This window comes from Desmodus rotundus, chromosome 5, assembly GCF_022682495.2.
Source record: "Desmodus rotundus isolate HL8 chromosome 5, HLdesRot8A.1, whole genome shotgun sequence".
Lineage (NCBI taxonomy): Eukaryota > Metazoa > Chordata > Mammalia > Chiroptera > Phyllostomidae > Desmodus > Desmodus rotundus.
The window spans coordinates 100,726,553-100,744,040 of NC_071391.1; the positions used below are offsets into that span (position 1 = coordinate 100,726,553).

A 17,488-nucleotide genomic window follows, 5' to 3' on the forward strand; every position below is an offset into this window, starting at 1 on the left:
AGAAGAATGTTATATTTAATTAAATCTTCTTTAAGTAGGAAAAATGCTTCAGCAGGAGTTGGTTTCAGTAGGCATATGTGTATAACTGACAGCCAGGGCATTTCCTTTGACGTTTGATGAACGTGTTTTGGAGTGGATTGCAGAAGTGTAACCATGGGTCTGAGCATTTGAGATGAGCTCACAGAGCAACGCATGGAACTGTTCTTTGCCAGCACACGGCCTGCAAACCATTTCCCTGGGGCTTAGGTTTGCTGGGAGGTGATTACAGGAGGCTCTCCTGCTTGGCCTTCTGATTTTGTGCCTTGCGGAGGCGTCCAAGGCAAATTCGGAGGTTGAATGAAAATGCTGAAAAGGACTGGATTGCAAATGGCTAGATTAAGGGCTTGGGATCAGTTTACTGGCCAGGATCCCAGAGAAAAGTAAGTGGGCTCAAAGTTTTCCTCAGCACCATCTCTGCATGATTAAAAAAAAAAAATGCTGAAGACCTGTTGCTGCCATCTGGGGAAATAGAGGAAAAGTGTCTACCTCTTTGCCTCTCAGCACCTGATAAGCCGGGTCATCAGCTTGTCGCGTCCATTCTGAACAATGTGGTTACTCCTTAAGGAGATAACGCACACAGACCCTGGAGCGCAGTGAGCCAGACAGGATCCCTGCCTCGATTCCCAAGGCGGCAGCGACAAGCAGCCAGCTCTGGGTCCTCCCCACGCTGGGCTGCACATTTTAGGGAAGCTGTGGGATGTGCTTTGACCTAGTTACCTCTGCATTTACCTAAGACTAACAAAAAGCCAGTGGTGCGAGTTCACATTTCCTTTTCACTTCCACAATTTAACAACATTGATTTTCAGTATCGAAGCATTGATTTTCAATATTTAAGCATTAGATATTGAAGGGGACATGGCTAAAATAAATAAATAGGGGAACCAGAAGGTAGGAAGTATCCAGAAAGAGGGTATTTGTTTCTAAGAATGACATGCCCGGTCAGGATGGCTGTTAGTGACCTGGATGAATAAGCGTGTGCGCCTTCTCCGGCCACCCGGCTCGGCGGAGCCCAGACCCGAGCACTGCACTCCCCACACCCCTTCCCATCGTACGCTGTGCAATGCTATCTGGTGGAGAAGTCGGGGGCGCACTAATCTAGACAGGCAAAGTGTTACGATTTAGGCCAGGCAACAGCACGGGGCCAGCTTGAGGGAACAGACATTATTGGTCTTCACACTTTAACTTTGATTCCTTCCAGGCGTTGTGAAGAAGTGCATAAGCCCCACCCATGCACTGGTGGGCTTCAGGTACGGAGACACCAAGGTCGTGCCCATCTCCTTCATCACGCCTGTGGGGGGCGCCATGCCCTGCCCGTTGCTCCAGGTACCTGCTCTAGCACCTGTTTGGGTCCTTTTTCACCATTCCCAGTGCTCTGAGGATGATGCGGCTACTGTTGGGCCCTTTGCTGAGCTCTGGTTGGGCCCCTGCTGAGGGCATCCACTTGGACAGGAAGAGCAATGGCCCCTGTTCCCATGACCCCTTACCTGGAGATGTCTTTGCTCATGGCCCTGATCGGCTAACACTTTACAGATCGTAGATGATCAGAGAAGGAGTTGCTGTAGCTGCTACTGCTCTTGAAACTGGAACTGGAAAAGAGTTTAGATCTATTAGCATAGATTTAAAACAAGGACAGAGGTCATGCTTTCCTTGATACCAAAGCAGAGAGTAAAGAGAAACCTCCCCAGAACTCCACTGCTGTGGATTCTTGGAGAGTGTGAGCCAGGAGAAAAGCACTGAGCACACTCAGAGCATGTCACCTGGTTGTCTGTTCCCACCTCCCCAGGCCCGACCCAGGGTGCACGTCAGTGCACTTTCTCCTGACTAATGCCTGGCAGCCTCTGTGTGTCCCTTCCCAAAGTGTCCTTTCTGCTAGAAGTGTCCTCTCTCTGTGTAACTTTTACCCATGGAGTCCTGACGCAGTCACCGGCAAGCAGTGTCTGTGGCGTTGTGGCTGAGACGAGACAAATTCACACAGACTACAGAGTCCTGTGGAGGAAAAGGAACGGCACAGCCACTCTCTCAAGGGGATAGTGCCCCAGCCGCTTGCCTTGACAGGCTTTTATTGGCTTAATTTGCATAGGAATACAGGGGGTATATGGAAAGCTCATCAATCATTGTCAGGCAGTAATAATCAAATAGATAACATTCAAAGAACTCTGAGGGCTTATTCTGAGTCAGGGCCAGATAGCTAAAGGACCATAAAACTTTGGGGAAACAAACCCATTTCATGCTTGGACCCTTATCATTTAAATATAGGGTATTAGCAAAGCAGGTTTCACAGGATTTTATGCATTCTTTCTTAGGCGTGATGGCCCTGGGGAACCCACCCTTTCCAGCACAGGGCCTCACTCACCTCCAACATTGTTTCAGGCTTAGGTCAAGCAGGGAAAGTAAGGCAGCCAAGAGATCAGGAGACTTTTTGCAGACAAAATGAGGACTCAGGCCATGTCAAAGCTGAGGGGTGAGGGTCCATCACCCCTTTCTCCATAGCCCCCCAAGTCCTTCCCTGAGGGCCTCCTGTGACCATGCCTGTCTTAGGTCATCCCTCCCTTGAGGAATCTTACCCGTCATTGTCTAACCAGTCATGCACTGGGGGCCAGGCAGGGTGAAGTAAAGTGGGCAGAGGTGGTGCTCCTGCCAGGGAGATAAGCATTGTCTCCTTAGTGGCTTAGGGTCCCAAGGTCTCTCACTCAGCCTTAGCCATGGGGTGTTACAGTCTCTGAAACCAGGCAGGGCGGTTCCCAACAGAGTCCAGCTGTGAGCTTAGAGCAATGTTCAACAAACCTGCTCCTTTCCTGGGTCTGTGTGACAGCCCTTCCAGTACACGAAGGCATGTTCATATCTCTCTGGTCTTCACGCAAAACACTCCAGGTTTCCTCATCCAGTCTTGGCAGGCTGTGTTTCCAGACCCCTCACCATCTTGCTGGCAGTTCCTGGGACTCTAGGTTGGGTGAAAAAGTACTGGTATATACAATGTGGCTTCCCCAAACCCATCACTAAATTCCAGGTATGGACCAATGAGTACAAAGAATTTTAGAACTATTCACTTTCTGAGCAAAAAAAATTATGTATATGAAATTTAGAATCCTGGAGTATTTAAAACAAGCTTATATTAATGTTGTCTATGCCATCTATAAGCAAAATGTACACTATGAAACATGATCTGACCTACAGGTTGGAGACTATGTATTTGCCAAAATTGTGATCCCCAATGGATTTGACTTCTACGTCCCTGCCATTGTCATAGCAGTTCCAAATCAGGATGTGGCCGAAGACAAATTCTACACAGTTTTGAAGAGTAACAACCGGAGAGTAAGTAGAACTGCATTTGGGAAAGGACTGTGTCCCAAGGCAGAAGTGGCTTCTGTACCCCTGCTGTTCCTGCGGGCCACGCCCAGCTCTTTCCTGGCACTGCCAGGTGTCTTGAACAAATGATTTTCCTGGCTGTGCCTATCCCGCTGCGACCCGGATTCTGCCCACTCTGCGACATAAATCTGCCCTTACTAAAAGAGCCATGTCCTCCCATCCCCACCTCCCACTCCTCCATCAAATGGCCTTCGTAGGTCCTACTCTGTGTTCACGGCCGGGGGATACTTGGCTTCTTCAGGGTCCCTCCTGTTCTTACAGCTCCACTCTCTCTCTCTTGCTTCCCTGCTGCTGCTCAGAAAGGCCCTGCCTTATGCTCCCCTGACAGTCCTCCCAGTGCATTTTCCTAAAAGTTTTAGAAGAAATCTTTATCAGTTTACTAATCTGATGACATCACTTGCCTGCCTGATGCCCCCGTCCCCACAACACACACGTCTCCTCAACCTAAGAAAGTGCTGCTCTGGGGACGTAAGCATAGCACAGGGACTACAGCCCATAACATTGTGGTAACTGTGTGTGGTGCCGGGGCTACTGGAAATGTTGGGGGACCACTGTGTAAAGTATAAGATTGTCTGACCACCATGCTGTATACCTGAAACTAATGTAAAATAATACTGAATGTAAACTGTAATTGAAAATTTTAAAAAGAAGAAGAGAAAAGAAAACGAACAGCTTGACGCCAGCACGTTTCGGGGCTGCCCTGCGAACTTGGCCCCCATCCCCAGGTGTGGCTGCCTCCCGAACCCAGTGGCCTTTCCTAGGGCCCTGGGCAGTCACTTTTCCTGGACTGCCCTTCCCATCTTTTTGCCATGGGTGCTCCTATCACTTGAAAGATTCCACCTAGTTGTGACTTCCTGCTGAGGCCCTCAGGGTCCCCTGCACACTGTCCTGCCCTCTCCCCACACTGGCTTCCCCACCAACCTCCCAACTCCTTAAATGCAGGAGCTTTGGCCTAGTGCTCTCTGCACCATGACACAGCGCTGACGAAGGGAAGGTTCTCACAATTCAATTTCTTTTTAAATTATTAGAATAAATGATGTCTCTAATGGAAAGCACTTAACTTGGATGGACTACTTAATGTCTGGAAAATAGACTGGTGAGCAAAAAAGAGCAAATAAAATCACAGTGGCTAACTTGATTAGGCACCTAGTACCTGCCACAGGTACTAATGCGAGTGCTTTACCCGTAGTGGGCAATTGAGAGTTCAGAACGTGTGAAGTGGGAACTGTCATTACCCCATTTTCAGATAAGGAAACTGAAGCAGAGAGGTTCCGGCGCACACAGGGTGAGTGCGGAACAGGCCGCCTGGCTCCACGGCCTGTACCCTGAACCTCTGAGTCTGACTGCCTACTCTACAGAGTAAAAATATCTAGTCAGTTCTTGACTGTAGTGTGAGGATATTCGCCAGGGAAGGCATTGTGGGAAATGAATTCTAGGATTAAGGGCAAAGGGTGAAGACCATCAGAGCCAGTGGGTCCAGAGGCACCAAATGCAATCTGACAGAACAAGGGGGGAGAAAAGGTACCTTCTTCTCAACCCAGGAAAAGCCCTGAGAAAAAAATGGACTTTTCTGGAGCTGTTTGGATGACAGTCATGAGGCAGCCTGGAAGCGCGCCAGGTGGCACTGCTCTGGGTGTATCTACCAGGCAAGAGAGGAGAAAGCAAATCAAGGGATAATTGAAGAGACATCCTCAGGCCAGTCCCCAGGGTGTGGGGAGAGATGAAGCAGTTGACTCAGCATCTCTGAGCAAGAAACTCAGAGCCCAGGAAAGACCTTGGATTTACCCACAGGGCAGTGGGGCCCTGGAAACCAGAGTGGCATGGTCAGGGTTGTGGGGGCAGGGGAATGGACACTGGAAACAGTTCTGATGAAGATGCTGGGGGGCTCATGGGGCTGAAGGTGGGGCATTCATCAGGGGGTGACGGTGATAGTTTATAAGACCAGGAAAGAGATGGCCAAGGCCAAAATAAAGATAGGACAGCAGTTATATAAAGCACGTGTGTGTCTGCACCCACCACGTCTTATGTGGATGGACTTGGCAAGTGATCCAGGATATAGAGAAATGACAGAGAGGACGCAACGATGATTGTTGGTTAGCATATAACTGTCAAGCTAGGCTCTGTATTTAAGCTGCACTCTTAAATATCACTCCGAATTGGGTAATGGCTAATAGCTATCATAATGAGTTGAGCTAGAATAAAATTACATCTGACTTGTGGATATGTCTGATTTAAATTGAATTAACTCTTTGGTATTATTACAGGAATTTTGCCCTCGGAGCGCACTTATTAAGATCAGCCAAAACAAGTATGCTCTCTCCTGCTCCCACATAAAGTCACCCCCAGTTCAGGAGGATCCAAAAGTGTAAGTGGACATAACGTTCTGCTCCCTGAGTTTTATTTATATCTTTGCACCTTTGATCAGGTTCTGAGTTGAGATTAATGATCTCTAAGTACTTGGGGAGAAAAGCAGAGGGGGCGACTTCCTGCTTGAAATGCGGTTCTATGATTGTTCTTCCTTCAATGTCACACCTTTTATCTCCTGGTTACTTGTCCATCTGGCTCTAATCTCAAATCCAACATTATTTTACTCACCTTTCAGAAAAGCATTCTTCCTGTCGTGAATATGAAGGGATCACTCCCCTTTTATTTGTAAGGACTCAAGCCTTTCTAATGAAGTCTGTAAAGCAAAGGTTAGATGAGGTTGCAATTAGGGCCACTCGCCCATCTGCCTGTCCCCTTGGGGACCGAGGGGGAGGTGCTGGCCCTGGCTTGCCTGTACCCAGGTGAGTGTGTGGGGTGGGTGGTGGTTTCCAGGGTCTACAGGAGGGTAAATACATTTTCATCTGAGGCAGTACAATTGCTAAAGCTGGAAAAGTGAGTTAAAGGCAAAGTCAACAAGAATAAGCTGAGGCCTAGAGAGCAGGCAAAACCCCCAGTCCATGGGGCCAACCAGGGGCATCAAGGTTGGAGTCAGAGCCATGACCTCAGAGGCGAAGGTGGATTTTGAGCGAGGGCTGGGAAAGGGATCCAGGAAATCCCCTCTACCTTCACTTGGAGTTTGCAGGTCGTTCTCCCAAAGGTCTCACCTTGTACTTCATAAACCATAGGACGTTCGCTCTTCACTTCTTATTCCCTCATCTGGGCTTTTGGAAACTGTATCCTTTTGTCTTCTCATCCAAAGCTGATGTATTCACCAGGCTTCGGAGGTGTCTCCCTGTGGCCCGGGTCCTTCTCTTCTCTCCTTAGCTCCTCTCCATCGATTCCTTCGCCTCAGTGAAAACCCAAGTTTGCCTCCCCTATTTACACACATGCACGCACCCCTGCACACACACGATAGACCTCCCTGGGTCTCGCAGTGTGATCACTTCCAAGCATATGTGCAGTCTGAGCCCTCATGTCTCCACTCTCTTGCCTCCTATTTGCTCCCTAACCTTGGGTATCATCTCCCTCACCACCCCTCTGCAGAAACTGTTTCCAAGGGGCCACTCAGGACCTGTCCCATGCTCACACTGATGAACTCTGTTCCCATGGACTGTGGTTGCTTTCTCGGTTATATTTGATGGTCAACCACTTCCTTCTCCTCTAAACACCCCATCCTGAGGCTCCTCCTCTCTCTGGATTTCCTCCCTGCCTGTTGGGTCCCACACCCATTGCTTCCAGGACTACATTTACAATAAGGAACTCATAGCTCCCTCTCCAACCCAGGCTGCTGCTGTGCCCTAGCATCTGGGGTGGGATGGGGGTGGGGAGAGGGGTAGTTGTGATTTGAAGCCTTGATAACACAGGAAAGGGCTTTGGAACTAAGTGCTGGGTTGTGTCCCAGCCCCACCCCCACCTATTTGTGTGCCCCTGGGCAGGTTGCTTATGTCTCTGAGTTTGTTCCCCATTGTAAGGTTAGGGTGGTGTGAAGACTAGGGATGAGCAGACTGGTGAGGCCGCTGTGGAAAACAGTATGGAATTTCCTCAGAAAACTAAAAATGGAACTGCCCTTTGACCCAGCAATTCCGCTGCTGGGATTATACCCTAAGAACCCTGAAACATCACTCCAAAAGAACCTGTGCACCCCAATGTTCATAGCAGCACAATTTACAATAGCCAAGTACTGGAAGCAACCTAAGTGCCCATCAGCAAACGAGTGGATCCAAAAACTATGGTATATTTACACAATGGAATTCTACGCAGCAGAGAGAAAGAAGGAGCTTATACCCTTTGCAACAGCATGGATGGAACTGGAGAGCATTATGCTAAGTGAAATAAGCCAGGCAGTGAGGGACAAATACCATATGATCTCACCTTTAACTGGAACATAATCAATAGAAGAAAAAAGCAAACAAAAATAACCAGAGACATTGAAGTTAAGAACAATCTAACAATAGCCAGGGGGGAGTCGGGTGGGGACAGTGGGGAGAGGGGATTACAGGAACTACTATAAAGGACACATGGACAAAATCAAGGGGGAGGGTGGAGGTGGGGGAGGGAGGTGGGTTCAGCTGGGGTGGGGTGGAGGGATGGGGAGAAAAGGCATACAACTGTAATTGAATAACAATAAAAATTTAAAAAGAAAAAAAAAAGACTAGGGATGGTCATTGCCAGTCCTGGTGTAAAGCAGGAGCTTAGCACTCGGTGGGAATCAAATTGTTTCCAGCCACCCACCTGTGATGCTGAGTCTCAGACTCCGCATACCTAATACTGAAGTCCTGGTGAATCTTCATAAACTGCTGCTCCCTCCTCCGCCTTCCCTGTCTCGTTCATATTCCACCCACAGAGTCATCCAAGCAGAAATCTGGTCGTCCTCTTGGGCTTCTACTTATGTCCTTCATCTCCCATGCCCATTGGTTTCCAGGTTATATTGATCCTAACTTGTAAATATTTCTCAGCTCTGTTGGACCCTGTCTGCCTTAGGTCAGACACTCCTATTTCCTGAGTGCCCTGCCTCCTGCCTCATCCCACCACAGTCCTAGCCTTGTCCCATGAGGCCTGAGGAGGGGAAGCTTCCTCCTGCACAAATCTGCGTGGCCCCACCCCTACTTCAACATGACTCAGAGCTCCCCTCTGTGCCTTTCCCCCACTGGCTTAGCCTCCTGTTGGAGGACCAGGCCTGCCTCCCTAGCCTCACTGCTCCCTGGCCACCCCCAACCAACCTCCCAAAACACCTCTACCCACTGGCTATACCAAACTGCTTATAGTTTTTTCCCCATGCCAATGCTTCTCAGGGTTCTGTGTGGTGGCACAGGACAGGCTAATTACTCCCTCCCTGGAGTGCCATTCTTTGCCCTTGGCCTCCCAGAAGTCCAGCATTGAACTTGAGCATCACCACCACTCTACTGTGTTCCAGAATGCCAGACCTCCTCTAGTGGATGCCCCCTGCATTCTGGAGAGGTTTCCTTGCAGGAATCTTCCCTTGTGTGGGGCCTGCACTGCCATCACCATCACTTTTTTGGGGCATGAGTCCTTGAAAGCAGGGACCGCGTTCCCCTCCTTCCAAATCCTGGTTGCCAGGGTTCTGCTCACAAGATGTGCCCAATGATTGTTCGAAGAATGAACCAATGAACAAACAAATCCTAGTGGATGCCCATCAGTGTACCTTGAGGGATAGAGGACCTTTCCTTAGGTGTGACTATTGAAAAGATACACTACGACGCTTCACTCTTTTTCTAGATGAGTATATTTTCATTTAAAATAATAGCATATTTCTGTTACTCTCAAAATCCTACTCAAACAGTATGATATCCAAATTATAGTACATTATAAAGGAATAAGAATAGGTGCGTCTAGGAATTGACCATTTTCACTAAGTTCAACATCGTCGATTACTATTTTAGAATTAACTTTGAATCCTTCCTATGTTGAGAAGTGCCTTTAATTGTACTACTCCAGGCCTTATGTAAAGCTCTGAGCTGCTATTTATCTCCCCTAGCTTCTAGGGCTTTAAGCAGCAGAAGTGTTGATTGATCCCCTGGTCTCCACATTGTAATGTCCACTGTTTTTTGCTCTAGCTGCCTACCTGCCAGCAAGGAATGGCACTTAATGATCCTAGTCAGAGGTCACATCCAACCTCCTAAATTCGAACTTTAATCTGTCTGTTTCTATAATCAGAGCAGGCAGATGTGAGTACACAGAAGGTAGAGGTCTTGTTTTGCTTCTACACTGGGATTTCCTTCTGGTGGGTCTTTCTCATCCGGAGCTCTTCCTCACTTTACCAATGTGCCATCTCCCTTTGGCCATTCTTTAGTAAGTGTTCATACCTTTATGGCAAAAGAGAACATTAAAAAATTTAAAAATCCTCGTGTTTTCTTTGGGGCTTATCAAAGAAATGCACTGTAGGTTTCAACTCCAGTAGGACATCATTTGACTAAATTTAATTTTAAAATATCGAATTCACTATAGCCATACATTTGGACTGGCAAGATAAGGGGTACATGGCCCCAAACAGCAGGTGGACCAGGATGCCAGACATCCAGCTGTCAGTCCTTTGCCCTCTTTTTCTTTCCTCTTGGGGCCTTCAATTTGGGGCAACTGAGAGTATTTTCTACAGGCCCCTCTTCTGGTTCCTAACTGACAGTGGTACACAGTGAAGACAGGAAGGAAGCCCTTGAAGGGCAAAGGGTTCAAAATTAATTGAGTATGGCCAGAGCTGATGCAAATTTTCATTTTCACCTCAAAATTTGACATTTGATTTTCAATTTCTGAAGATGTTTTAGCAAGGTTGGCTTGCAAAATGTGTTATCCATTTGGCTAAGTTCTTAGTTCTTCAGTAGTTGTTAAAGCAGAGAGTTTTAGTATCACTGTACTTGCAATGTGAAATTGTGTGAGGCTGTTAGGGATTTCCTCTTTCCTTTGTCATATGATGATCGCATTCTCTGACAGCACAGCTGAGAGAAGGGTGTGTATTTGATGGAGGGAAATGACTGCCTTCCCTTCCCTTCAGTGCCTTTCATGGCATCAGTGAGGTCTGTTCTGAGTGGAAAGATAACCTAACCTGTCTATAACTTTCTCCATTTAGAGAACATCCATGTAATTTCTCCCATGTGGTCTTCTCGATAACTCCAAGAGGCCAGGGGACCAGGAGGAATTTTCCCCCATTTGGCATGGATTCGCAGCCCTGAGTTCTCCCTGACCACCCCTGGCTCACATCAGAAGGCTGTGGCCTTGGCTGCTGCAGGGGGGTGCGCCTGGTGGGTCTGATGCTCTGGCTTCCAGTATTCTCCACTCCATATTCTTCCGGTATTCCCACAGGCTGGGAACCAAGTGCCCCTCCAGGCAGGGCACCTCTGTCAGGCCTGAGCTGAATATGTACCTGATGTCATGTGACTGTCTGGAATTCCTTCCCAGCAGAGCTGGAATCCATCCTCCTCTCCTCTTTGGCAGGCTTGGGCACATTACCTCCAAGGCTTCCGTTTGAGAAGACTCACTTTAGGGAGAGTTCTCAGTATGAGCTCAGGAAACCCAGATAAGACTAATTATTTTCTCTGTGCTCTGGAAAGTCACTGGACACCTGAAGAAGGTTGTTGGACACTGAGATCCCTAAGGCCAGGATCTCCCCCTGATGTGTGATTGCAGCTGTATGATCTTGGGGGCACGGCTGGGCACGAGTCCATGGGAGGGGAGACCCTCTCCCAGGGTTCTGACATGGATTGTTTGGGTCTGTGGTCAGTTTTCAATTCCTGTTACACAAAATATTACCCTCTCGTTATCTTTCTTTGAGTAGTTCAGTAATTTTCCATCAGGCTATTTGGATTTATGAGTATTTCCCAAAGGAAATTATATTTCCCATATTGTATAACATTCCTCCCTTTTCTCCATGTAGTGTGACCTCACATTGTCTTATTGACAAAAGTGATATTAAGTCATTTATTGAAACTTCAAGACTGAGCACTTCCTCTGACATTACATGAGAGGAATCACTTCCCGTAATCTCTCCCTGTCACTACTGATGGCTTTTCCCTTCGAAGGAGCTGTGCATCTGAAATCATGTAGCCTCTATATGTTATTACTTCCTCGGTCCCATCTGGTCAGATCGGGAGCCACACTTTATGCTAGAGCACAGCCCTAAAAAACAAGCACTCAGCAATAAACCCTGTCTGTGAGTGTCCTGCTATCCAGAGATACAAATGTCATTGCCTGTTCTCAGAAAGTGTGCCGTGGTGCCTTTGTTTTGGGAAGAGAGAACACAGAGAGCCAGAGATTCTTTAACACTGAGGGCCAGTGGTGGCAATTTGAACGACAACAGTCTTTTCTTCGTCTCTCCATGTCCTGCCCCTTCCATTGTTAAAACTCAGGGACCACCTGGCCCTCATCAAACATCTGTTCAGTGCCTACCCCACAGGTCCTCCTGTTCTTTCTGTTCTAAGATGCCTTGCTGACGTACACAGGCTTTGGGCAGAATAGAAATGAGTCCTCAGAACCAGCAAGAATATGGGCAAGCTGACAATGCTGGACCAAGCAAATGAGATGGGTTTTGACCCAAGGAGAGCGTGGAGTGGATGTCCGCACTCTCTTCCCCAAAGCACCCAGCTGCTTCTGAAGAGGTGACAAAGGCACCGTACCTGGTTCCCCCCACCACACAGTGTTGGTCTATTCGTCACATTATTTAACCAAATCTGTGGCCTAAAATAATTAATAGGACACATAAATTAACTCAGTTTGACTATGAGATAGGTCAAAAGAAAGCCACTAGCTGGGCCTTTCCAGCATGCTGATGGAGAATGTCTGTGGGCAGTAGGAGCATGCCGCCTACCCCTTGGCATGGAGGCGATCTGGGCCAAGGTGAGTGAGGTGCATGGGTGGTGGCTCAGAGCTGTCACATCCCCCAATAAGAGGACATTTCCTCATGGAATATCTTGAACTTGGTCAACATCAGTCATTCTGGAGAGTATAAAAGGGTGAACGAGCAGCTTCTGCTTGGTTGTAGTAAACACTGTTCCTTAATCAAAATCCCATTCTGCTTTTTATTCCATGATAACTTGTAGTGCTTTATTCCTATTCCAAAGTAATGCATAGTTAATATGATTTAGAAATAAAAAGCAAAAAGCAAAGGAATATAAAAACCATCCATAGTCTCACATTTCAAAAGTAATCACCATTTATATTTGATATATATTCTTCGAGAGTGTTTTCTGTGTTGATTCTTTTTACTCAAAATAAAAATTTTTGTTTCTTTTTGTCATTGTTGACAGTTGCAAAAAAAATGTTTTAAATGTGAATAGGCATCAATTCTACTGAAATCCATTTCCCTGGGGCAACTATTAACAGACTGATGCAAAGGCTTCCAGTCACCCTCATACACGTTCACAATCTTACAACAAGAATGAAAACTAACATAGATTCTGTTTTGTAACTTTTTTCCACTTAACAATATATTATTTGCATCTTTGCGTGATAAGAATACCTCGTGTTTCATGATCACATGCTTGGAATTTAATTATTCAGGTGGCCCATAACTTATAATATGTGACCTAGCCCCCTGCTGAGGGCTAGACACACACTGCTTCTTAGTCTTTCTTGCTCTTCTCCTTGGATTCCTTCCAAGATCGATCTTTTCCCTGGGGCCCTCTCCTCTACCTCACTCTTTGGGTGCTTTCACTATACCTGAAAACTCTACTTCCCACCCCTCCTTCCTTGTTGCTATTCTCTCTGAGAGGTTATAGGTCAGAGACTGGATTGTGATGAATTCTAATCCGTGAGACAGACAGAAGAACCTCTGAAAGGGAAATCGTATGTATCATCCTAGTCTGCTCTGGGGGGAGGTAGCAATTTGAGGGATAATTGATGGCAATATGGTGGATAAGACTTTAGATTTCAAAGAACCAGGCTGATAGTTACAACCTGGTAGTGTGATTTCTAGATGAGTCTCTGAGAACCTGGCCTCACAGAAGCTACACACCCATACAAGTGCTGGCCTTACATTTAAGGGTAATTTTGGTGGTGGCCTCCTGGGAAGCCTTTTTCCAATGCTACTGCTATTGCTCAGGCCTTTATTTTTTATTATGGTAAAATACACAAACATAACATAAAATTTACCATTTTAATCATTTTAAGCATATGGTTCAGTGACATTAAGTCCACTCACATTATTGTGCAACCATCACCGCTACCCCTCTTCAGAACTTTCTCACTATCCCAAACTGAAATTCCGTGACTACTGAACACTAACACCCCGTCCCCCTAACCCCTAGGCCGTAGCAACCACCATTTCACTTTCTGTCTCCACGAACTCGACTACTCTAGAGACCTCATGTAAGTGGAATCACACACTATGTGTCCCTTTGTGACTGGCTTATTTCACTTAGCAGAATACCCTCATGGTTCACCCATGTTATTTATATCAATGCTAGACTTCCCTTTTAATTATTTACTTATTTTTATCTTTTGATTTTCTTTTTTTAATTGTTGTTCAAATACAGTTGTCTCCATTTCCCTACCACCACTCTCCTCCACCCCACCAACCCCCACCTCCCACCCTCTACCCTCCATGGGTCCTTTATACATGTTCCTTGATGACCCTTCCCCTTTTTTTGCCCATTATGCCCTCCCTCTCCCCTCTGGTTACTGTCAATTTGTTCTTGATTTCCATGTCTCTGGTTATATTTTGCTTGCTTGTTTGTTTTGTTGATTACATTCCACTTAAAGGTGAGATAATATGGTATTTGTCTTCTACCGCCTGGCTCATTTCACTTAGCATAATGTTCTCCAGTTCCATCCATGCTGTTGTGAAGGGTAGTTCCTTTCTTTCTTTCTGCTGCAAAGTATTCCAGTGTGTAAATGTACCACAGTTTTTTTATCCACTCATTTACTGATGGGCATCTAGGTTGCTTCTAGCACTTGGCAATTGTCAATTGTGCTGCTATGAACATTGGGTTGCATAGGTTCTTTTGAATTGATGTTTCAGGGTTCTTAGGGTATAATCCCAGCAGTGGAGCAGCTGGGTCAAAAGGCAGTTCCATTTTTAGTTTTCTGAGGAAATTCCACACTGTTTTCCACAGTGGCTGCACCAGTCTGCATTCCCACCAACAGTGCACTAGGGTTCCCTTTCTCCACAACCTCACCAGCACTTGTTGTTTGTTGATTTGTTTATGTTGGCCATCCTGACCAGTGTGAGGTGGTAACTCATTGTTGTTTTAATTTGCATCTCTCTGATGGCTAGTGATGCTGAGCATCTTTTCATACGTCTCTGGGCCCTCTGTATGTCCTCCTTGAAAAAGTGTTTGTTCAGGTCCTTTGTCCATTTTTTAATTGGATTATTTTAGACTTCCTTTTTAAAGGCTGGATACTATTCCATTGTATGTGTATATCATATTTTGTTTACCCATTTATCTGCCAATGAACACTTGTGTTGCTTTCACCTTTTGGCTATTGTGAATATTGCAGCTATGAACATGGGTGTTCAGATATCTGTTTCAGTCCCTGCTCTCATTGTGGGTATATAATGAGAAGAGGAATTGCTGAATCATATGGTAGTTCTATTTTTAATATTTTGGGGGACTGCCATACTGTTTTCCAGGGCAGCTGCACCATTTTACATTCCCACCAACAGTGCACAAGGGTTCCAGTTTCTCCATATCCTCGACAACACTTGTTATTTTTTGGTTTTATTTTCTTTTTGATAATAGCTATCCTAATGGGTATGAAATCATCAAACCAATGTTTTAATCTCTCTTGGAAATTACCTCTAGGATGTTTGAGCCAGTCTTTGATAAGTATAACATGTGGTAAATCTTAATCCTTTGAAAAGGGATTTGATTAATGGAATTTTTCTCTTTAGAAATAACTAAAAATCTTTTCCCACCTTATTAATTTTTCTTGACAATTTCCAAAAGGATCTGAAACAGTCATCGTCAGAGTTATTCAGAGTGAAGGCTGGGTGATCAAGCAGGCAGATACTGATTACAGGAACAAAATGTGTTTTACCACCAGGCGTCCAGTGTCCTTAACTTACCCTGAAAGCTCTGCAAAAGACAAGTTCCCAAAATGTGCCATGATGGCACGGCTAACATGAGGTCAGGGTGTTCCCAAGATGCCGTCTTTGAAAGACATTTCTGGATAAATTGTCCAGTATATTTTCTCTGTTTTTTTGTACTCTTTGACAAATCTCTCTCCATGTCCCTCACCTCCACCCCCAGCCCTGGCAACCACCATTCTACTCTGTTTCTATGAGCCTGGCTTATTTGAGCTTTCACGTATGAGAGAGATCATACACTATTTGTCTTTTTCTGATATATTTCATTATATTTCACATAATACCCTCAAGTTCCAATAATGTTGTCAGAAATGGCAAGATTTCTTTCTTTTTTACTGATAAGTAATATTCCATTATATATAAATATTATATTTTCTTTATCCATTCATCCATTGATGGATACTTCCATTTTCTTAGCTGTTGTGAATAATGCTTCAATGAACATAGGAGAGCAGATATCTCTTCAACATAGTAATTCCACTTTCTTTGGATAAATACCCAGTAGTGGAATTGCTGGATTGTATGGTAGCTCTATTTTTAATTTTTGGAGAATCCTCCATACTGTTTTTCATAGTAGTTGCACCAATTTACATTCCCGTCAACAGTGCACAAGGGTTCCCTTTTCTCCACATCCTCGCCCACACATGTTATCTCTTGGCTTGGATCTTTCTGTAGACACAGCAGTTGTCAAGACCACGGTAACCATGATTTCTGCTCTCTAGGGAGAACATGGACATGAGGAACTCAACGTTCCTTACTAGGCCAACCAAGGAAGCTGGCACCACAGATTTACGAGAGCTGCGACAGGAGAACCCTAGAAGAAAGAAAAAGAAGCCTGCCAAGAGGCTGCCTCTCCTGGAAGTGGTATCCTCAGACTCAGACGACCCTTCTCGTGGCAACAGGTCCCAAGAGTCCTTCCCCAAGAGACACACCAAGGTGGGAGGGGGACGACATCGTTTATCTCTGGAACACCCTGAAACCTCTCTCAAGAATAGTGCACATGAGATCACTCCCCAGTTTCTGGGCCAGTTTTGGTCCCAGTATAGCAAAAACTCTAATATCTTAAGTAATACCGACATCCACTTCCCCAGAAAAGGTCCCCAGCCCGGGGTTTAGGAGTCAGCCAGCTTCACTACTGCTGCCACACCTCCACCTGAGCAGCCCTGTCTGCACTCCTAGAGCCACCCACAGCAGCAAAGGGCCAGGACCATCGCCGAGAAACCTTAAAGCAGTGTAGTAGCAGCTATGTTTAAGAGAGTCTGCATTCCTCCAGGGCTTCCCAGACCTCAGCCCCTTGACACAGTGGACCTAGCCCCTCTGCAAGGTAAGGCTGCCCTCCTCCATGCCACCCCTGCTGTCCCTGTTTGTAACAAAGGTATACTTCCCTGCCACCCACCCCCAACTGGACCTCCTACATGTGTGAGCTTATTGGCTTTGCTTTTCTATTTTTTATCCTGTTCTTTTCCCTGGCCTTACAAAACAGCACTCAGTCTTCTGGTAGACTCTCTGCACCTAGAAATTTAACCTGATGGATTACTGTTGTAGGATTTTCAAATTTTTTGGAAGTTAATTATAATCCAAGCCTGAAGTCTTGTTTTAAGTGGATTTTCTCATATGAATTAGAGATTTTATCTTTTAATGTTAGGACTGAAATTAAGACCTAGTAACTTGTATGAGAGCTGCAAGCCTGAACATTCCCTATTTATTGTTTTCTGGAGATTTGTACCCCTCCCTAATTATTTTTGTCTGTAGTCTGTTCTAGGTACCTCTTATTGAGTGTGGAACCAGAATAAAAGCTCTTACATTGGAAACATTTCAAAACCATTGGGTTGTGTGTTACTGCTTTCCTTGAACATATTTTAGCAATAACATGTAAAAGTATTCAACTCTATTAATTAATTTCTTAGTAAAATTAGCTTTATTAATTTCACAAATGACAAAGCTCATTCAAGTCACTTCTAATCAATAATAGCTTTGGGGCTAGGTAATAACAGGATACAGATTAATAATAATAATAACTATATTGAATACTTTTTGCAAAAGCTAGGACAGCATTCTAACACTCTAAAATTCACAACCTCATTAAAAGTTATGCTCACATTTCTGAAAGCTAGGGAACCAAAG

At 45.5% G+C, this 17,488-nt stretch overlaps 1 protein-coding gene across 2 annotated transcripts in view; it reads left to right on the top strand.

Moving 5' to 3' along the window:
- VWA3B (von Willebrand factor A domain containing 3B) overlaps positions 1–17,169 on the top strand; it is a 163,320-nt gene extending 146,151 nt beyond the window's left edge. For both annotated transcript variants that reach the window (XM_045204785.2, XM_053925321.1), the window contains exons 24-27: positions 1,238–1,362; positions 3,214–3,351; positions 5,670–5,770; positions 16,087–17,169. In XM_045204785.2, coding sequence (XP_045060720.2) covers positions 1,238–1,362; positions 3,214–3,351; positions 5,670–5,770; positions 16,087–16,480 — 758 coding nt within the window. In that variant the 3' untranslated portion in view covers positions 16,481–17,169. The remainder of the gene's footprint in view (positions 1–1,237; positions 1,363–3,213; positions 3,352–5,669; positions 5,771–16,086) is intronic.
- The last annotated feature ends 319 nt before the right edge of the window (positions 17,170–17,488 follow it).